This window comes from Loxodonta africana, chromosome 18, assembly GCF_030014295.1.
Source record: "Loxodonta africana isolate mLoxAfr1 chromosome 18, mLoxAfr1.hap2, whole genome shotgun sequence".
Lineage (NCBI taxonomy): Eukaryota > Metazoa > Chordata > Mammalia > Proboscidea > Elephantidae > Loxodonta > Loxodonta africana.
In genome coordinates, this window is record NC_087359.1 from 61,302,474 (window position 1) to 61,325,009 (window position 22,536).

Consider the following 22,536-nt stretch of genomic DNA (forward strand, 5'->3'; position numbering starts at 1 on the left):
CAAACCACTTGGAACAGTAGTCTAGCCAAGTTGATAAATAAAATTAGCCATCACGGAGAAAGAAGAGAGAAGGGATAATTGAAGAAATTAGATGGGAATTGGAGTTACTGCATGGAGAAGAGAAATACGATCTCAGAGACAAGGAGAAACACATTCATTCACTTGTTGAACATCTGACAGCTAATGTTCTTTGTTGTTAGTTGCCATCAAGTTGATTCCGACTCATGGTAACCCCATGTGTGCAGAGTAGAATTGCTCCGTAGAGTTTTCAAGGCTGTCACCTTGGAAGCAGTTCTAGTGGCCTGTCTTCTGACCTGCCTCTTGGTGGGTCCGAACTGCCAACATTTCGTCTAGTAGTTGAGCACTTAACCATTATTTGCACCACTCTGGGACTCCAAAAACCAGTTCTGATTCATGTGTGTCAGAGTAGAACTGTGCTCCATAGGGTTTTCTGTGGCTGATTTTTTGAAGGTAGATTGTCTAGCCTTTCCACTGAGGTTCCTCTAGGCACTGGCAATACAGTTGTGAACATGCCAAGTATGGTCTCTGCCATTATAGAGCTTAGTATTCTAAAGGAGGAGATAGGCATGAAATAACTAATAATGAATCAGTTATTTAATAGCAGTTGGGACAAACGCCAGCTTTATTGCTAGAGCCTCCTAACTGATCTTGCTTGCATCTGTGCCCTACCTACACACCCTGCCTCCACTCCAGCCTATTTTTGGTCAGTCCAACTAAAGTTTTGTTAATTTTGTTGATCTTTTCAAAGAACCAACTTTTGGTTTTGTTAATTTTCTTTTTCTATTTCAGCCCTTTATTATTTTCTTCCTGCTTTGAGTTTAGCATGCTCTTCTTTTCATAGTTTCTTAAAGTAGAAGCTTAGGTTACTGATTTGAGATCATTCTTTTTAAAGATACCTCAGTTTATAGCTATAAATTTCCCTATAAGTACTTCAGCTGGATCCCATTTTGGTGTATTGTGTTTTTGTTTTCACTCTCCTGAAAAGTATTTTCTATCCCTTGTGATTTCTTCTTTGACTTATTGATTATTTAGGATTGTGTTGTTTGATTTCCAAATATTTGATGAATTTCCCAGATTTCCTTCTATTATTGATACCTGATTTCATTCCATTGTGGTCAGAAAACATACTTTGTGGATTTCACTCCTTTTAAATTTATTGAGACTTGTTTTAAAAGGCCTAATGTATGCTAGTCTAGAGCATACATTCTCTAGTCTAGAGAATTTTCCATGTGCTCTTGACAAGAATGTATCTTCTCCTGTTGGTGGAGTATTTTAGATACCTGTTAGGTCTAACTGAAGGAGCCCTGGTAGTGCAGTGGTTTAAGTGCTCACTGCTAACTGAAACGTTGGTGATTCAAACCCATCCAGCAGTTCTGAGGGAGAAAAACCTGGTGATCCGCTTCCATAAAGATAACAGCCTAGGAAACCCTATGGGGCGTTTCTGCTCTGTCACACGGAGTTACCATGAGTCAGAATCAGCTCAGTGACAGACAATAACAGCAGGTCTAGTTGGTCTGTAGTGTTGTTCAAGTCTTCTGTTTCCTTATTGATTTTCTGCCTAGTTTCTTCTATTTATTATTGAATGTGAGGTATTGAAGCCACCAGCTATTACTGTTGAATTGTCTGTTTTTGTCTTTAATTCCGTCAGTTTTTGGGTCATCTATTTTGAAACCCTATAGTTAGATGCATAGATGTTTGTAATTGTTATATGTTCCCGTTGGATTGAACCTTTTGTCGTTATAAAATGTTCTTTGTTTCTAGTAACAATTTTTGTCTTAAAATCTACTTTGATATTAAGATAACTACTCCAGCTCTTTGGTTGCTGTTTGCCTGGTATATCTTTTTTCATCCTTTTACTTTTGAATCTGAAGTATGCCTCTTATAGACGGCATAGTTGGATTATGTTTTGTTAGTTTCTTCCGTTTGATTGAAGTGTTTCATCTGTTTATAGTTAATATAATTACTGATAAGATAGGATTTAACACCTGTCATTTTGCTATTTTTTTGCTACATTTCTATGTCTTTTTTCTGTTTTTTGTTCATCTAGTTCTATTACTGCCTTCTTTTGTGTTACACAAATATTTTCTGCTCTACCATTTTAATTTTAATTGCCTTATTTCTTTTACTATGTATTTTTGAGTTTTTTTTTTTTTTTTGGTGGTTGCCTTAGGGATCACTATTAATATCACTAACATAACAATCTAGTTCCGATAAAAAACAATTTAATGACCAAGCCCGTTGCCGTCAAGTCAATTCCAACTCATGGACCTCACCAGGTGGAACACACAGAAATCAAATTTACTACACACAGAAATCAAATTGACTACATCTGTGGAAAGAGACGATGGAAAAGCTCAATATCATCTGTCAGGACAAGGCCAGGGGCTGACTGTGGAACAGGCCATCAATTGCTCATATGGAAGTTCAAGCTGAAACTGAAGAAAATCAGAGCAAGCCCACGAGAGCCAAAATAGGATGTTGAGTATATCTCAGCTGAATTTAGAGACCATCTGAAGAATAGATTTGACGCATTGAAGACTAGTGACCGAAGACCAGACGAGTTGTGGAATGACATCAAGGACATCATCCATGAAGAAAGCAAGAGGTCATTGAAAAGACAGGAAAGAAAGGAAAGACCAAGATGGATGTCAGAGGAGACTCTGAAACTTGCTCTCAAACGTTGAGCAGCTGGAGCAAAAGAAAGAATTGATGAAGTAAAAGAACTGAACAGAAGATTTGAAAGGGCGTCTCGAGAAGACAGAGTAAAGTATTATAATGACATGTGCAAAGAGCTGGAGATGGAAAACCAAAAGGGAAAAACATGCTCGCTGTTTCTCAAGCTGAAAGAACTGAAGAAAAAATTCAAGCCTTGAGTTGCAATAGTGAAGGATTCCATGGGGAAAATATTAAACGACACAGGAAGCATCAAAAGAAGATGGAAGAGAGTCATTATACCGAAAAGAATTAGTCGATGTTCAGCCATTTCAAGAGTTAGCATATGATCAGGGACCGATGGTACTGAAGGAAGAAGTCCAAGCGGCTCTGAAGGCATCGGCAAAAAACAAAGCTCCAGGAATTGATGGAATATCAATTGAGATGTTTGAACAAACAGATGCAGCGCTGGAGGTGCTCACCTGTCTATGCCAAGAAATATGGAAGACAGCTTCCTGGCCAACTCACTGGAAGAGATCCATATTTATGCCTATTCCCAAGAAAGGTGATCCAACTGAATTTGGAAATTATAGAACAATATCATTAATATCACACGCAAGCAAAATTTTGCTGAAGATGATTCAAAAACGGCTGCAGCAGTATATCGACAGGGAACTGCCAGAAATTCAGGCCGGTTTCAGAAGAGGACGTGGAACCAGGGATATCATTGCTGATGTGAGATGGATCCTGGCTGAAAGCAGAGAATGCCAGAAGGATGTTTCCCTGTGTTTTATTGACTATGCAAAGGCATTCAACTGTGTGGATCATAACAAATTACGGATAACATTGCAAAGAATGGGAATTCCAGAACACTTAATTGTGCTCATGAGGAACCTTTACATAGATCAAGAGGCAGTTGTTCGGATAGAACGAGCGGATACTGATTGGTTTAAAGCCAGGAAAGGTGTGCGTCAGGGTTGTATTCTTTCACCATACCTATTCAATCTGTATGCTGAGCAAATAATCCAAAAAGCTGGATTATGTGAAGAACAGGGCATCAGGGTTGGAGGAAGGCTCATTAACAACCTGGATTATGCAGATGACACGACCTTGCTTGCTGAAAGTGAAGAGGACTTGAAACACTTACTAATGAAGATCAAAGACCACAGCCTTCAGTATGGATTGTACCTCAACATAAAGAAAACAGAAATCCTCACAACTGGACCAGTGAGCAACATCATGATAAACGGAGAAAAAGTTGAAGTTGTCAAGGATTTCATTTTACTTGGATCCACAATCAACAGCCATGGAAGCAGCAGTCAAGAAATCAAGAGAGACATTACATTGGGTAAATCTGCTGCAAAGGACCTCTTTAAAGTGTTGAAGAGCAAAGATGTCACCTTGAAGACTAAGGTGCGCCTGACCCAAGCCACGGTATTTTCAAGTGCATCATATGCCTGTGAAAGCTGGACAATGAATAAGGAAGCCCGAAGAAGAATTGACACCTTTGAATTGTGGTGTTGGCGAAGAACATCATATATACCACGGACTGCCAAAAGAACAAACAAATCTGTCTTGGAAGAAGTACAACCAGAATGCTCCTTAGAAGCAAGGATGGCGAGACCGTTTCTTACATACTTTGGACATGTTGTCAGGAGGAATCAGTCCTTGGAGAAGGACATCATGCTTGGCAGAGTACAGGGTCAGCGGAAAAGAGGAAAACCCTCAACGAGGTGGATTGACACGGTGGCTGCAACAATGAGCTCAAGCATAACAACGATTGTGAGGATGGTTTAGGACCGGGCAGTGTTTTGTTCTGTTGTGCGTGGGGTCGCTATGAGTTGGAACCGACTCTAGGGCACCTAACAACAACAACAACAGCGACCCTATAGGGCAGAGTGGAACTGCCCCATAGACTTCCCAGGGAGCGTCTGATGGATTCAAACTGCTCACCTTTTAGTTAGCAGCCAAACTCTTAACCACTATGCCACCAGGGTTTCCAATTTAATGACAATAGTATACAAAACTTTGCTAGTATATAGCTCCATTCCCTCCCTCCTCCTTTGTGCTGTTATTGTCATACAAATTATATGCTTATACATTGTGTAAGCCTATTACACGTTTATAATTATTGCTTTATGAAGTTCTTTTAATTTAGGAGAAAAAAGAGTTAAAGACAAAATACATTTACACTGTCTTTGTATTTACCTATGTAATTAATTACCTTTACCAGTTTTCTTCTTCTTCATGTAGATTTGAGTTTTTTATGTAGTGTCCTTTCTTTCAGGTTGAAGGACAGGCCTGCTAGTAACAGATTCCCTAAGTTTTTGTTTATTGTCTCAATTTCACCTTCATTTTTGAAAGATAGTTTTGCTAGATCCAGAATTTGTGGTTGACAGTATTTTTCATTCATCGCTTTGAGTATGTCATCCCGTTGCTTTCTTATCTCCATGGTTTCTGATGAGAAACTATTAATTTTATTGAGGATTGCTCGTATATGATGAGTTTCTCCTCTCTTGCAGCTTTTAGGATTTTTACTAATTTTGTCTTTATCTTTAAATAGTTTGATGATGTGTCTAGAACTCTGAGTTTATCCTACTTGGAGTTTGTTGAATTTCTTGATGTGTAGATTGTTTTTCATCACTTTGGGACTTTGTAGCCATCATTTCCTTAAATATTATTTCTGCCACTTTGTCTCTTTTCCTCCTGGAACTTGTTATGCATATGTTGGTACACTTGATGGTATCCCACAGGTCTATGAGACTGTTCATTTTTCTTCATTCTCTTTTCTTTCTGTTCCTCACAGGACAGTTTTATTTGACCTATCTTTGTGTTCACTGATCCTTTTGTGAGCTCAAATCTCCTGTTTAGCCATTCTAGTGAATTTTTCATTTCAAGTGTTATACTTTTCAACTCCAGGGTTTTTATTTCATCCTTTTTCACAATTTCTGTCTTTTTACCGATACTGTCTATTTGGTGAAATGTTATTTTCATACTTTAGTTTTTTGGACATGGCTCCTGTTCTTTGAACAGATTTAAAATAGCTGATTTAAAGTCTTTGTCTAGTAAGTCTAGCATCTGGGCTTTCTCAAGGACAGTTTCTTTTTTCTTTTAATTGTGCTTTAGGTGAAGGTTTACAGAGAAAATCAGTTTCTCGTTCAGTTTATTCCGTGACATTGGTAGCAGTCACCTCAGTATGTCAGTCTGAGCTCCCCATTTCCATTTGTTCAGTTTTCCTGCCCCTTCCTGCCTTCTCATCTTTGCTTTTGGACAGATGTCGCCCTTCTGGTCTCATACAGATGATTACTCTAAGGAGACTTTCTTCACAGGTGTTAAAACCTCTTCACAGGTGTTACTGTATATTTTATAGGCCTGTTTATAATTTGGCTGAATGGTGATCTCTGGGAATGGCTTCAGTTCCAGGTTAGTAGGGTGTGTACGGGTCATAGTCTCTGGGGGTTCCTCTAGTCTAGATAACTACAGCTATGAGGATGACGCAGGACTGGGCAGTGTTTTTGTTCATGGAATGGCTATGAGTTGACACCTATCAACAACAACAGTCTGTCTTGGACCAGTAAATCTGGTCTTTTTTATGAATTTGAATTTTGTTCTACATTTTTTTTTCCCACTCTTAACTGGACCTTCTATTTGGGGACAGTTTCTTTTTGACCTTTTTTTTTTCTTGTGTGGACCGTATTGATTCTTTGCATGTCTCATAGTTTTTTTGTTGGAAACCGGACATTTAAGATAATGTAATGTTGCAACTCTGGAGATCAGATTCTCCCCTCTCCCCAGGATTTATTGAGTTGTTTTGATTTTTGTTTTTTGCTTATTAGTGAGTTTTCTGTACTAAAATTGTAAGGCGTGTATTCTTTGTTGTATGTGGCCAAGAAGTCTCTGCTTGTTTAGTGTATAATGATAGGATGGAAATATCCTTAAATGTCAGGAACCAGTAAGTTGCCCAGAATTTGCTGAGGGGCTGTTTGTGCATGTTGGGGCACACCTTTAACACTCAGCCAGGCACTTTACAATTCCACCTTAGCCTTCAGTTCTTGCTTGTGCAAAGCCTCGACATCAGTTAGAGGTGAGAGCTTAGGGCCTTCCCAGGTCTTTCCTAAGCTTGTGCACAACCCTACACATGGGCGGTGGCCTTCAAGATTTTCAGAAATGTTGGAACTTTTCAAACCTGGCTATGGATATCTTATTCCCAAGCTTTACCTTTTATGCTTTTTGGTTGGCCTGTGGTTCGTCCCACTGCCATCCACCCCTTCAGGCAGGCTTTATGTTTAGTAATTACCTTTGATTGTTTTTTGACATGCATCTCTGGGGAACGCCCCTGGGAAAGGGTGTTCACAGTGTGAACTCTGAGTTAAGTCAAATAAAGACAGCCTGTGAGTGGGGTCTTTCTAGGAACTACAGACAGATCAAATAATAACATTTCTCTGGTAATGTAGCTTAGAAATTCTGTTCCCTCCAGTGGCTGCCAGGCTGCTGGTTTCTACCATGATTATGGGTGTTTGTTTCAAGTCTACCATAGTGCTAGGAGGTGGGGATGGGAATATAGCAAGTTCAGGCTTACTGTTCTTACCAAGATTCAGCCGTTGTTCTTGAATAAGTGCTACTTGGGTTACTGTAAGCCTTTTAATGTTTGGAATCCTAAAAAAATAGATTCTGACGTTTTAGTCAATGTTTTTTAGTGCTTTTATGGAGGAGAGGATTTTTGGAGGTCCTTGCTCTTCCATTTTCACTGATGTCCAGGTTGTCTTTTGAAGCCTCTTCAGTCCATTTTTGCAAACTTCAGATGAAACGATCTTACTGAAATTTTCAAAAATCACTGTTGACTTCCCATCTCTTTTAGGATTAAGAATCCTTAATTTGGTCAACAAAGCCAGGCATTGTCTAGCTCTTCTTTCTTCTTCAACTGCTTTTCCAGTATGTGACCCTATCTTAGATTTTTGAGACGTATATCCTTCCATGTGAAATTACACAACTCTACCTTCCAGTGTCTACCAGCTGTCTCCATCCCACTTTTTGTTTGATGGTCATATTGGGATGCCTGTCTTTTTTGGGACCATTTTATAGGATCTTGATCACCACTTTGAGTTGTGGTCATTAGCTAAGAATCACATGTTAGAAAAATTCCATAAACAAGGCATTAGTATCCATAATTGTATTTTTTTGAATTACTAGTATCTTATTTAGTCTGTACATGATTCCATTGCACCCTTTCACTCATCCTTTTTAACTGACAATTTCTAATTAGAATATAAAACCAAAACCAAACCCATTGCCGTCGAGTTGATTCCAACTTATAGAACAGAGTAGAACTGCCCTGTAGGGTTTCAAGGAACACCTGGTAGATATGAACTGCTGGCCTTTTGGTTAGCAGCCGAGCTCTTAACCACTGCTCCTCCAGGACTCCAATTAGAAGATAGTATACGCTTTAATTCCAAATTTGCTAAGTTAAATAACAAAATTAGCTTTCTGATTTTCCCAAACCACTCATGTCTCTTCATATACTGACGGGCTTTGACACTGCCTGTTCCAACTTTACCATAAAAATCATTTTTAAAAGTTTTTCCTTTATTTTCATGTTGTGTTTCTGTATGTGTAGTCAGACAAAAAGCAATAATCCTTCATCTCACTCATGGATTTATCAAAAGCTGAGAATAAAGTAGATCAGATCACTTTCTGAAACAAAATTACTTTATTAGTTTAGTAATAATTTGAGGTTACTTTAAAGATAAGCAGCAGCATTTGGGAGGAGATTCATTTCCTGCCTTTGGACTTTATCTGCAAGAACTACATCTTCAATGTCAAGAGATTGTGTATTTATAACCAAACTCTAATAAAGTCTGTACTGGGCATGCTGCACACCTGATTTGGTCATTGTGATTATATATTAGGTGCCAAACTATTGCTTGTCTTCTGGAAAAAAAAATATTACCAAGCATATTTCATTAAAATTTGGCCTGTGTACAGCTGGACTAAACCAAAAGCAAAGAAGTTTCCTGAATAAACTGAATGCTTCGAAGGCCAGCGTAACAGGCACGGGGGTTTGGGTACCATAGTTTCAAGGGACATCTGAGTCAATTGGCGTAATAAAATCTATTAAGAAAACATTCTGCATCCCACTTCGGAGAGTGGTGTCTGGAGTCTTTTTTTTTTTTTAATTATGCTTTAAGTGAAAGTTTATAAATCAAACCTGTCTCTCATACAAAATCTTACATACACCTTGCTATATACTCCTAGTTGCTCTTCCCCTAACGAGACAGCACATTCCTTCTCTCCACCCCGTGTTTCTTGGTGGGTTGAGACCAATTGTTCATCATAGATGACCGCTTGCTAGTGTTTTCTGTTTGTTTTCGAGTATTTAATTTTTTTTATATATAATTTTGTTGAGAATATACACATTCAGCCAGCTTCTGTCCCCCTCTGCCTTCTCATCTTCCCTCCAGACAGGAGCTGCCCACATATTCTCATGTGTCTGCTTGATCCAAGAAACTCATTCCTCACCGGTATCATTTTCTATCCCGTAGTCCAGTCCAATCCCTGTCTGAAGAGTTGGCTTTGGGAATGGTTCCTGTCTTGGGCTAACAGAAGGTCTGGGGACCATGACCTCCGGGGTCGTTCCAGTCTCAGTCAGACCATTAAGTCTAGTTTTTTAAAAGAGAATTTGAGGTCTGCATCCCACTGCTGTCCTGCTCCCTCAGGGGTTCTCTGTTGTGTTCCCTGTCAGGGCAGTCATCGGTTATAGCCAGGCACCACCTAGTTCGTCTGGTCTCAGGCTGATGTAGTCTGATTTTTGTGGTCTGTTCTGACTCTTGGGGTCATACTTACATTGTGACTTTGGTGTTTTTCATTCTCCTTTGCTCCAGCTGGGTTGAGACCAGTTGTTCATCTTAGATGGCTACTTGCTAGTGTTTTGTTTATTTGCTTTTGAGTATTTTAAATTTTTTTGTAATTTTATTTTGTTGAGAATATACACAGCAAAACATACACCAGTACTACAGTTTCTACATGTACCATTAAATGACATTGATTACATTCTTTGAGTTATGTAACCATTCTCACTCCTTTTTTTAAGTTGTTCCTCCCCCATTAACATGAATTCACTGCCTGGGAGGTTCCTGGCCAATCTTCAAGTTGCTGTCAATTTGATCTCATGTAGATAGTTCTTAAAAGAGCAAAATGCTTAAGTCAGACATCTTTTTTTACTAGTTAAGCTAAACTATTTTTTGGTTTTTAGAAGTCTTCAGGGAATACTTTTGGTTTGATGTTTAAAGATTATCTTAGAGCAATAGTTGCAGGGGTTCATTCAGCCTCATGGCTCCAGGATCTAGGATCCATGAGAATTTGAAATTCTGATTGTTACACATTTTCCCCCTTTTGATAAGGATTCTTTTGTGGAATCTTCGATCAAAGTGTTCAGTAATGGTGAACGCCAGTTTGTTATTGCAGCTTAGCGTTGACCATTATATGGTGGTCTTTATAGAGCATAAATTCTCGCTTTCTAATATAGTCATACCCTGGTGGTGTAGTGGTTAAGTGCTGTAGCTGCTAACCAACAGGTCGGCAGTTCAAATCCACCAGACACTCCTTGGAAACTTGATGGGGCAATTCTACTCTGTCTTATAGGGTTGCTATGAGCCGGAATTGACTCGATGGCACTGGGTTTTCTGGGGAATATAGTCAAGACCATCAGTTTTCTCCCTACAGTTTGTGATTTTAGGCGTTGTTTTAAAGAACTATCTTTTATTGAGTTTATAATATCTTTTACATGCAGATCTTTAATCCATGTGGAGCCGAGGTGGGTGAGGTAATAACCATCTATAGACAGTGCATCTTTTTCCTGCTGATTTGTGGGTTGTCTTTATCATAGCTGGTGAACCCTGGTGGTACAGTGGTTAAAGTGCTTGACCGCCGACCAAAAGATCAGTGATTCAAACCCACCAGCCACTCCTGCGGGAGAAAGATGTAGCAGTCTGCTTCCGTAAAGGTTACAGGCTTGGAAACCCTGTGGGGCAGTTCTGCTCTGTCTTACACTGTGAGCTGATTCTGACTCAGTATAAGACAGAATAGACTCAGTTTAAGACTCTTGGAATCAACTCAATGGCAGTGGGTTTTTAGTTTTGGTTTTTTATCGTGTCAAGTTCCCATGTATCCCTAATCCATGAGTCTGGTGCTAAACTAAGCTCTCTTGTTTTGTTCCATTGTTATATGTTGCTGTGGTAGTACCACACTTTTTATTATTATGCCTTATTTTTTATTTTTTTATTTTTTAGTAAATCTTACAATAGAGTAGAATAAGCCCTATTTTACACTTTTTTCAAACTTTATTGTTTTTGACCTTTATTCTTCCATAGACATAGAATGAGTTTCAATTCCTTGAAAACTAAAACAAAACTCTTCAGAGGTTTGTACTGGAACTGCCTTGGACTTATAGTTTAGTCTTTGAGGAACTGCCCATAAATGTGATATAGTTCCCCAATTTTGAAATACCAGTGTGGTATGGTAATATTGGAGCCCTGCTGTTGTAGTGGTTAAGACCCTGGCTGCTAACCAAAAGGTTGGCCATTTGAATCTACCAGCTGCTCCTTGGAAACCCTGTGAGACAGTTCTGCTCTGCCCTATAGGGTCGCTATGAGTTGAAATCAGCAACGAGTTGGATTGGGTTTGATTTATGGTAACAGAATGTTTGCATTTGAATTTTTTTTTCTTAAATGTCTTCTAAAATGAACCAGAGTTAAACTTTATCAGTAGTATATTGCTAATCTTTTGAGCCCCTGTAAAATGCTATACTTTTCATGCAGTCTTAGTACTTTTTTAAGATAGAGGTCCTTATAAGGAGTAATTTCTGTCTTCCTAAGTTTAAAACTAATGATAATTTGGGGTTACACTGGGAGGCGTCGTTAATGAATTCTGTCCTGTGTTATACTGTGAGCTGGTCTTCAGACATAGAATAATTATCTGCCTGCTAATTTTGTAGCTATTTAATTAAGGACAGTATTGTGTGTTTTGGGTCACATTCACCCTCAATAATTTTTTAACAGCTTTTCCTTAGGTCACTTGTAGGTAAGGTTATTTTGTGGCAGGAATTGAAGTGTTTTGCAACATCTGTACTAAGTAAAACACACACCTTTAAAATTATGCCAAGTGAAAAAAGCCAGCCTCAAAAGGACACACAGTGCATGATTGTATTTATTTAACATTTGTGAAATAACATAATTGTGGCAATAGAGAACAGATTAGTTGTTGCCAGGGGTTAGGGTGTGTGGGAGAGGGGTGGGTAGGACAGTAAAGGAGGAGCACTACAGAGCCTTAATGCTGGTACAGTTAAGGATCTTATTGGCAGTGGCACGAAGCTGTTCGTGTCATAAAACAGCATTGAGCTATACACACATGCACACGTGACTAACTGGATCATCAAGAAACAATATTTACGCTAATTAGGAAGACAGATATAAAAATACATTGGAAAGAATTTCATGAGACTTTCTCATTAGCATATTTAATATTGAAATGAGTTAAAGCGTCTTATCATGTGTTGGAAATTTTGATCAAATGGTTAGTATGTGGAAAGTAACATGGCACCCGGCTCGGTAAGTGTTAGCTGCTGTTACTGTTGTAGTTATCAACATCTCTTCCTCTGGTGTCGTTAGTTGCTGTGGAGTCTGTGACCTCTCTGAAGCCGATTACCAGACCTGTCTTCTGAGATGCCTTTCAGCTAGCAGTTGAGCGCTTAACAGTTCGCACCATCCAGGGACTCCTTTGTCTATGTAAAACAACCAAACACATTGCTGTCAAGTTGATTCTGATTCATTGTGACCCTATAGGACAGAGTAGAACTGCCCCGTAGGGTTTCCAAGGAGCAGCTGGTGGCTTCAAACTGCCGACCTTTTGGTTGGCAGCCAAGTTCTTAGTTCCCCTTTGTCTATACAATTCTTTAATTTATTGATAATGTGTGTTTTTTTGCTTGTATGGCTTTTTGTATATTGAGTTTGTCTTTAGGGAGCTAGAATTAGGTTTGTATATTTTTTTCTGTTTATTGCTGTGAAAAACAAAGGAAGCACACTGACTGATCATACGCAACTAAAAAAAGCAAATGTCAGTAGGCTAGACAACTATAATACCAGGGCTGAGCATTATAATTTTAATTAAAAATAAATTCATCGATAGGCTTGTTTTGTTTTTTTGAGATACAGTTAACATGCTGTAAAGTTCACCCTTTTAAAGTGTATAGTTCAGTGGTTTTTATATATTCACAAAACCTTATACTTTTAAGGAAACTTTTTGTTAAAGTATTCTGATTATACTTTTGTTCTTAGCTATTAGTCTTTATTTACTTTTGCCCATGTCCTTACTGCTACTTCCAAAATATCCTTCTTTTAAATTTCTGTTCTTTTTGATTCAGATCTAATTTTAATTTCTCTTTTGGAAAGGCTTTCTTGTTTCCTCATATATTTAGTTGCCTTCTGCTCTGGGATCCCACAGTTCCTTGTTTATCTCTTTATTACATTGCTTATCACATTTGTATTGTAATTAATTCTTCAGTTATTTGTCTTCCTTTTCAGACTATTTATCTCTTGAGGACAAAGACTGTCCTAGTTTTTCTACTGTCTTCAGGACCTAGAACAGTGCCCCTTATAGCAGGCTTTCAGTATGTATCTGTTGAATGATTATAGCCACAGATAATTTTGGCTATCCCTAAGCTGGAAAGAAGGAGCCTTGGTGGCACAACGTTTAAGTGTTCAACTGCTAACTGAAAGGTTGGCAGTTCAAACCCACCCAGTGGCTCTGAGGGAGAAAGAACTGGTGACCTGCTTCTGTAAAGATTACACCCAGGAAGACCCTGTGGGGTAGTTCTTCTCTGTCACATGGGGTCACTATAAGTCTGAGTCAACTCGAAGGCACCCAGCAACAACAAACTGTAACGCATATACCATGAGCTTGGTGTACTATATTCAGTGATGAATATTAAATGATGTGTTTTTTGTTGCTGAGAATCATACCATTTTAGTGTTGGAAGAGATCTGAAATGTTACCAGTCCAGTTCCTCCCCATTCACATTTGTGCGTAAAAGAAATTCAAATCCAGAGAGGCTGAATGACTTAGTGGTGAAGCTGGGACTAAACACACATGTCTCATCAATCTTTCCTGTACCATTATATTTTCTCTTACACCTTACAGACTGCTCTGATGATTTGCAATGAAAATTCATGTGTTTCCTGAAGTTTCAGAGGAAAGATCTTGAAAATGTTAATTTAATTCATGGTATCTTTCTACTTTTAACTGTCACATTAAGGAACTAGTTGCCAACTTGAATACTGAAAAAGAAATTTTAAATGGGTGGAAGGAATGACAGCTTTTTTTCTTTTTATAGACTTCTGTGAGTGAAAGCCTTCAGAGGGAAGCTGCTAAGAAGCAAGCAATGAAACAGGTTGGTGAAGTATTTCGGCTCACATTTTTAAGTGTTAGTTTTGATATCTTGGTACTGAAACTAAAGCAGAGTAGGTGTTTATAAAGAAATAATTTTGTGTTGATCCTTACTCTCTAAAAATGTGCTAAAAGGATGCTTCTTGATTTTTACATAGGTTACAGGTTTCTCATATAAATTTGAGTGGAAAAAACAGAATAAAGAATTTTTGTGCAGTAGGTTAAACCATGTTTTGTTTTTAGATGATGACTCATTCATTAGTCTGGCAATGGATCGTTTAGCTCAATAATTCCTGCGAGCGAGTTTACTGGTTTTAAAAAAGTCTTTTCACAAGCAAATTGATTTTAAAATTTTATAATTATTTGAAATGCGTCTATTAAGAAAATAGGTATTGGGTAATTTTTAATAGACTTAGTAGCACCTTGTGTTTATATTATGCTCTATAGTATTTCCAAGCACTTTTTACATAAATATATATATATGTATTTTTAATTGTCACAAACCTGCTCATGGTCCTGATTAAGAAATCTGAAACTTAAAAAGGATTAGCTATCCCCATGATCACACAGTTAATTACAGAAGCAGACTTGAAGATTTACTTATCTTTCTACCGCACTAGTATATCTCAGATTTTGCTACTACAGAACATAAAGTAAATATTGACAAGCTTTTTTTTTCCTTCAGTTTTAGTTTTCTTCTATTTTTTCTTATAATTCCTGGTACCTATTTCTCCCTTGTTTAACTAGAATCCAGTATAAATCCAGGATAAATTTATTGACTGTTTCCTGTGTGCCAGATGTTATATTAATTACTTTTCAAGAGTCATCCTTAATTATTTTTACAATTCTGTGAGGTAGATGTTCTTATAATCCCATTTTACAGTTGAGGAAATGAAGGCAAAAAGAATTTATTTGACTTGGGTAAGATCACACAGTTAGTAAATGATGGAGTTGTGTTCATACCCAGGCAGTGAAATTGCAGAGCCGCAAGCTTTTATCCAGTGTGTTATACTGCTTCCCTGGGGATTTGACCTTGAATTATTTTTTTTTATGTATTTTTTTTATGTATTCAGTTATTTTAAGATACTACCTCAGTTCAATGGTGGAATATTATAATGTTTACCTCAGCAACCTCAAAATTATTTAATATGTACATAAAAACAAAAATCTGTGATTTTTTAACTAACATAAACACTATAGTGCTTTGAATCTGAATTTTAGAACGCAATAGGATTTTAGAGTGATCATCAAGTTCAACTTTGTTATATAGATGAAAGAATTGAGTTCCAGGGAGTCAGGTAACTTTTCCAAGATCCTGTAGGTGTCCTGTTTTCTCATGTTCTTTATTTTTGTGCTACTTTTTCTACACATAAAGCATAAATCCCAAATCCAATTTCATTCTTAACTCTGGATTTTTCAAAGCTACTGTTTCTGTCAGTGGGACTTTTTCATTGTTTGCTTGGAAATTAAGACTACTACTACAACTCTTCTTATACCTCTCACCTGCCTACCGCTGCTTTGGTCTCCCACATCTGCTAGCTATTCTTCATCTTGTTCCCATTTGGGTGATTCAGCTGTTTGCTGCGTTAACCCCAAACCAGCTTTCGTCACAGTGAATACTGGTTTGATTGCTTTTACTTAATTTAAAAGAAAATACTCCTAGAAGTGGGGTACTTTAATAGTGAAGCCATTTTTTCCCCATTTCGTTAATAAAGCTTTCAGTATCTCATCATTAAATACAACCTTTTAGTGTAGTTCTTTGGAAGATACCTGTTGTCAAGCTAAGAAGTGCTTTTCTTTCTATTCCTGGTTAGAGGTTTTGTTTATTGTTTATTTTTTAAAATCATTAATGGGTTCTATAAAAAGAGTATTGCTTCATGATGAAGTTGGCTTCATACCAATAATGCAAGGTTGGTTTAACTTGAGAAAATCAATCATTATAACTTTGTATAAAATAGCATAACCCAAACATGGGCATAGTGTATTATCTTTATATACCGTTGCATTTAGTTTACTCGGATTTTATTTAGGCTGTTTACATAAGTGCTGAGGATTTTCGCATCATAAATGAGCTTGGCCTGTATGTTTCCTTTTATTTCACTGTAATTATCGAGACTGAAAAAATTAAAAAGTCTGATAATACCAAGGTTTGGTGAGTCTCATAAAATGAGCAAATAACACAGAAGTTTGAAATTCTTTCTTTCTTTAAACATTTGATAAAACTTGACAGGGAAGCTTTCTATCTGACCTAGAGTTTTCTTGGTAGGGGGTTTGTTGTTTTTTTTCCCAACCAGTTGTCATTGTTAAGTGCCGTCTAGTCGGTTGTGACTCATAGCAGCCCTACAGGACAGAGTAGAATTGCCCCATAGGATTTCCAGGGAGCGGCTGGTGGAGTTGAACTGCCAGCCTTTTGGTTAGCCTCTGATCTCTTAACCACTGTGTGCCTTCTTAATTGTGGTATCTTTGTCTTCCTCCTAAAAAGGCTAGAACTTGAGCACGCTATCATCCATTGGTTTCTGCCCACCCCGTTAAGTTGACCTTGTCTTGAACTTCAGTGTGGCTCATTATGAGGGTGCATTCTTTTCTACCCCACCACTCCTTTTGTCTGGCGTTTGTTTTTAAGATACAAACAGCTTTATGAACATTCCACGTCACCCTTCTCATCTTTCTTTCAGCATTTCCTGGATTTCTTTTCTTCTTGAATACTTTCTCCAAAAGTGTATTTAATATGAGCCTTTGTGTGTCTGAGAATATTTTTTATGCCCTTGTGTTTGATAATTAGCCTAAATATAAAATCCTATGTTCTTTTTCTTTGTTTAAAAATCATTACTCTGGTGTCTTAATTGCTGTCAGTGTTGCTGTTGAGAAATGAATGTAAAGTCAGTCTGATACTCCTTTGTGAGTTATCTGCTCTTTCTCTCTAGAAGCTTTCAGAATTTTTTGTTTTCATTTTGCTATTTTGGTATTTAACAATACTGTGTCTGTGCATTACCTGATGCTATTGCGTCGATTCTAACTCATGGCAACCCCATGTGTCTAAGTGAGGGGTTTTCCTTGTCTCTCCTATTCAGCACTCTATGGCACCAAGTGGTCTTCTTGGTTGTTCATCTTTCGTCTATTCTAAGGAAATTATCTCCATTATTTCTTTGAGTATTTCTCCCCTCAGTTTTTGTTTTTCTTTTCATCTTGTTGCTGGGTGTAACCCCAGATTCCGCTCTGTATGACTTGTCTCAGCCAGTAAACGAGAGACCATGGTGGGACAGTAGAAAGGCACCTTTATCTTGTGCAAGGAGAGGAACAGTTGAGGCTGCCGCCACCAAGACTGCTCAGCAAGGGTGAGGGGAAAGGTTACTTTTAGGGGGTTTACAAGTGGGAAGTTTGTACAGGTTACATCAGCCACATTCTTAATCATGCTACGCAGGTGCAGTTGGGTTTACATATAACTTCATGCATCGCAAGTTCAGAAAATGGCAGTTAAATTCCACCCAGAGATGGGGAGGGTATTATGCATGAGGTGTTTAATGAGCTAAAAGGTTATCCTGAGTGTCAGCCGATTTCTGCCAATTTCCTCTAGTTTTGGGGCAGCAGTTAAGGAGGGGAACTACGATTTTAATGTGATACTACTGGGTGTGCCAAGCAAAGGAACCGGATTCTAATATAAAGCTGGGGGTGGGTGGTGGGTAACAAGCAAAGGAACCAGGATACTAATGTAAAACTCTGGGGCATGCCAAGCAAGCTGCCTGAGGCAGGGCAATTTTCTGCAGCCTGGGGACCCCTGTCTTATTCTGAGACTTCATTTTTCCAGATACTGGTACTTCTTTTGATCTCCATATCCTAACTTTTGTATTTTCTGTATATCTTCTCTTGCGTCCGTTTTGGAGAGTTGCTTAATCCAGTCTTCCAACTGGTTAGTTCGTCTTCAACTGAATTCATTCTACTAATCTCACCTATAATTTTTGTCCCCTAGTTACTATGTTTTTTATACCTAATTTTTCCACTTAGTTCTTTTTTATGAATTTTTACTCTTGTTTTGTTTGCTAATATCTTTCATATTTCTTTTGTAATTTATTATTTATCTTGCTTATTTTAAAATCTTGGTTCTAGATCCTGGTAATTTATTATTCCAATGATACATACTTGTCTACTTGACTTTTTTTTTTAAGTTCTTTCAATTATTTTTAAAATTAAAACCACTTCAGTTATCTAATTATTTTAGTCTGTGAGCTCATAATCTCTTGGTGAGTGATTCTCTAATATGTATTGAAGAAGGGCCAAAGACCAGACCCTAGTTAGCCTCATTCCTGATGAGTTCAAGAGTAGGAGAGGGACTGAGCCCTAGGGTATGGAACCCCAGACAACACAAAAAACACAGTTGTCCCACCAAGCAACTCTTCAGGTCCAGGTATTACCTTCCTACCCTGAGGGAGAAACAGAAGGAAACTGAAAGGAACCAGGCTGTCTAGATTGTGATCCACCAGCCCTGGAGTTTGTGGGGAAGCTGGTGAATTCTTGAGCTCCCAGTTCAAGCTGTTGTCCTCTACTCCTCACCTCAACAGGACTTTTGCAATGACTCTAGTCTTGGGCTCATGCAGTATTGCCACCTATCTTTGCAGGGAGGAACAAGGCTTTGCTTATCCTGAAGTATCAGAAAAAGAAGCAAGAACAGAACTTACATCCTCCTTTCTCTAGGCTGTCCATACACAGCCGTCAGCTGTGCTTGGTCCCAGACCACAGTACCCCCTGCTGTTCTCCTCCCAACATACGCAAAGTCACAGCCTTCAGTTTCTCTTGCTTTTTGTGGTAGTTATTTCCTGGGTTGTATATTTGCCTCTTTGGGTTCTCCAGATTTGGTTTTAGGGAAGGAGTAGCAGTGCTAGTTTACCATCTGAGCAGGAAAATCATTGTTTTTCTAATGATTTACATTTACATTTCTAAAGTAAATGTTGAAAAGTGAGGGAATTTATGAATTTAATATTTTAAACAATATTTCAGAAAAAATTTAGGTTAGCATGGTACATCTTTCCAGCCTATTGATATGTAAAAACTTGAGACTGTTGGGAGGATTCTTTCTGTTTAAAAAGGGTTTATAAACCTTTTGTGTTTCATATTATATTAGGTATTGTGGTAATTCAAGAAAAGGTTACAGTGTGTAGACTAAGCAATTTCTAAGCTAGGGGGAGAGAAGCTAAGATTTGTGAAATAATTAGAAAGTAATAACATCAAGCCTATTAAGAGTTAAATATTGCAGTGGTGAATGTGCCATGAGTTCAGAAGAGATTGTTGGTGGTTAAAGTCCTCAGAAAAGAAGGTAGGGCTTGAGGGGGCCCTGAAGCTCTGGATAAGATTTTGTTGACTTGAAAGCATGAGGAAGAACATTTAAGATTGAAGGGACATCATAAACAGAGGACTTTGTAAGATTAAAATTTGGAAAAACCGGCTTAATTACAAAATGTTATTTTTTACTAGATAATGTTGAGAGCTTTTCATACAGTGTTTCCTACCATTAGACATTTGAAAATAAAACATTCTGTTTGGCAACTCAGCTCACTAAAGATGATTTGAAAGTTTAATATATAAGCATCTCAAAAGCAGGGTTAGATATTTCCAAGTCATGCTTTCCACATTTTGACATGTTGGTGTGGATTATATTTATGTATAAGTGAATAGATAATAGTTAACACTTATTGAACAGTTGCTCTGTGTCAGGCTCTATTCTAAGGGTTTTAAGTTTATTAAGTCAATTATCACTACAATCTGGAATGTAGGTAGTGTTATTAATCTCCTTTTTCAAAAAAATTGTACACTTTCAAGGCTCTAGAATTGACATTCAGTGTGATTGCTATAATCTTTTTATGATAGATTTCCACTTGATGAACCTCTCTCTCAAAAAAAAAAAAAAGATAGACCTTTTGTGGTATCTATTGGCTGACATATTTTTGAAGCATGTTTAATTTTTTTTAAAGACGAAACTGGAAATCCAAAAGGCCCTTGCAGAAGATGCTACTGTGTATGAATATGACAGTGTTTATGATGAAATGCAGAAAAAAAAGGAAGAAAGTAATCCTAAATTGCTTTTGGGAAAAGACCGAAAGGTTTGTAAGTGAAAATAGAAACTTTCTTTGATCTTGACATGCATTTTGTGTCTTAATCTTATTTCAGCATGCAGATGAGCTGAGTAAAAGCTTCCAGGTATTTGAAATGTGAAGAGCCCTTGGTTCCAGATATTATAGATTTAAAACTCAGGAAGCCCTACACAATAGAATCTTAACAGAAACAAGTGAATTTTCTAATTTTATACATTTTGTTGTTTGCTTTGAAAGCTTTGTAAATACTTAAAATTTATCCTTAGAAATTTTATGTACCGAATTTGTCCTCCTCGTGTTTATGCTTGTTCATGTTTTACCATCCTCTTTTTTTTTTTTTTAACTGCTTCTTAGCTGATAACTGAATCATCATGATCGTATTTCTAGGTTGAAAAAAATTGAGGCAGGGATTGAAGTAAGTTCAAATTTTCTATCACTCTTGTTCTTCCACAAGCATAGACTGATTTTTAAGGATCTTTGCACCTTTCAATATCTACTGGAAGAGCAGTGGTTGTCAAATTGTATTATAGCTACTATTTTAAATAATCCTGTTTCTGCTAACTGAAAAATAGGAACTTTTCTATCAGTTCACTTATTTGTTGAAATATTAAAAGAATACCAGTAAAAATGGTAAGAAAAGCAGTAGGAAAATTTGAGTCTACAAAGAAGTAAAATAGCATTATGAATTATTTCTATCTCTATGCTTAAATTTTTACTGAAAACAACTTTAATTTTATTCTAGATAGTAAATTTATTTTTGAATTTTGAGAAGAAGACAGTCCTACCTATTTGGACTAACCATTTCTATCTTATGAATTTATGATAAAAATAGAATATTAACAATTACTATCTTTGACTCTTTTCTAAATAAATATTTTTTTCCCTTAGCCCAAGTATATTCACAACTTACTAAAAGCAGTTGAGATCAGGAAAAAGGAGCAGGAAAAAAGAATGGAAAAGAAAATTCAGAGAGAACGAGAAATGGAAAAGGGAGAATTTGATGATAAAGAGGCATTTGTGACCTCTGCCTATAAGAAAAAACTGCAAGAGAGAGCTGAAGAGGAAGAAAGAGAAAAGAGGGCTGCTGCGCTCGAAGGTGAGGTTGATGCTGGAAGAGGAGAAGGAACAGAAGCAGCAGAATTCTGCCCTGTGGTTAACCATTTTGTTTTGTCAGTGAACCTTTGGATTTTAATGTTACGGTCATAAATTCATATATATGGAATTCAAGATACAAGATACAGTGTTATAAATCAACAAGTGGTATTAGCTAAAAGCACAGTCAACAGTAGTTATTATTTCTACAAGACTTTTCACTTATTTTTCATTTTGTTTAAATCTGTGGTTACAACATTCATCAGCAGCAATATAAACAGATTTAAACCCTAATTATGTTTTCTGACATGAGGAAATCTAATACTCAGAGAGCATCAACTGGACATTTAGGGGAAAAAAAAGTGTGGGAGCTAAAGAATGTGTTAATGCTTTGCTTTAGTGCTCTTATTCATAGTCATTTACCTAGGCCTAAGTAGAATATATACTTGGAAATGGTTTAATTGGAATAAGTGGTCATCAGCTTTAAGTAGAAGCAAATCAAATCTGCAAGACTATCCAGGCATGCATTATGTTTTCATCTGTAGCAGTGGTGGGTAAACTTTCTGTAAAGGACCACATAGTAAATATTTTAGGCTTTGTGTGCCATAGGGTCTCTGATGCAGCTACTCAAGTCTGCCTTTGTAACTCAAAAGCAGTTGTAGACAGTACATAACTGAATGAGCAGGGCAGTGTTCCAATAAAACTTTATTTGCAAAACCAGGCAGTGGGCCACATTTGACCTGCAACTCCTGATCTAGGCAATAGCTTACACACTGTGTGTGTTATACACTCCGTGCCTGTAAAACTGAACTGCATTGTGCCTTGTTGAATATACTCTTCTCACTTCTGCTTTCCCTCTCTTAGCACGTTTGGATGTAACCAAGCAAAAAGATCTCAGTGGATTTTATAGGCACCTATTAAATCAAGCAGTTGGTGAAGAGGAAGTTCCTAAATGCAGCTTTCGTGAAGCCAGGTGAGATGTGGCATATGGAATATTTAGAAAAAAGATACTGTCCATAGATATGATTGTGGGGTCATTAACCCTCTGAAAGGTGGAACATTGCAGCATTGCATGTTGTGTTGTGAGCCACCTGACCTAATTCAGAGATTGGCTAGAGATTTGCAAGTAATTTCTTGATCAAAAAACCTACAGATTAATTTCAAGACCATTTTTATTCTGCAGTTCACAAAAATACATTAAAATTTGCATCAGTATATTTTCAGTGATTAAAGTTTAACATTACTACAAAAT

General features: G+C 37.4%; 1 protein-coding gene across 1 annotated transcript in view; it reads left to right on the forward strand.

Annotated features, from left to right (window-relative positions):
* Positions 1-22,536, forward strand: part of NSRP1 (nuclear speckle splicing regulatory protein 1) — a 46,803-nt gene that overhangs the window by 15,450 nt on the left and 8,817 nt on the right. The window contains exons 3-6 of the mRNA XM_003416780.4: positions 14,057-14,113; positions 20,073-20,201; positions 21,081-21,288; positions 22,149-22,257. Of these exons, the coding sequence (XP_003416828.2) occupies positions 14,057-14,113; positions 20,073-20,201; positions 21,081-21,288; positions 22,149-22,257 (503 nt within the window). The remainder of the gene's footprint in view (positions 1-14,056; positions 14,114-20,072; positions 20,202-21,080; positions 21,289-22,148; positions 22,258-22,536) is intronic.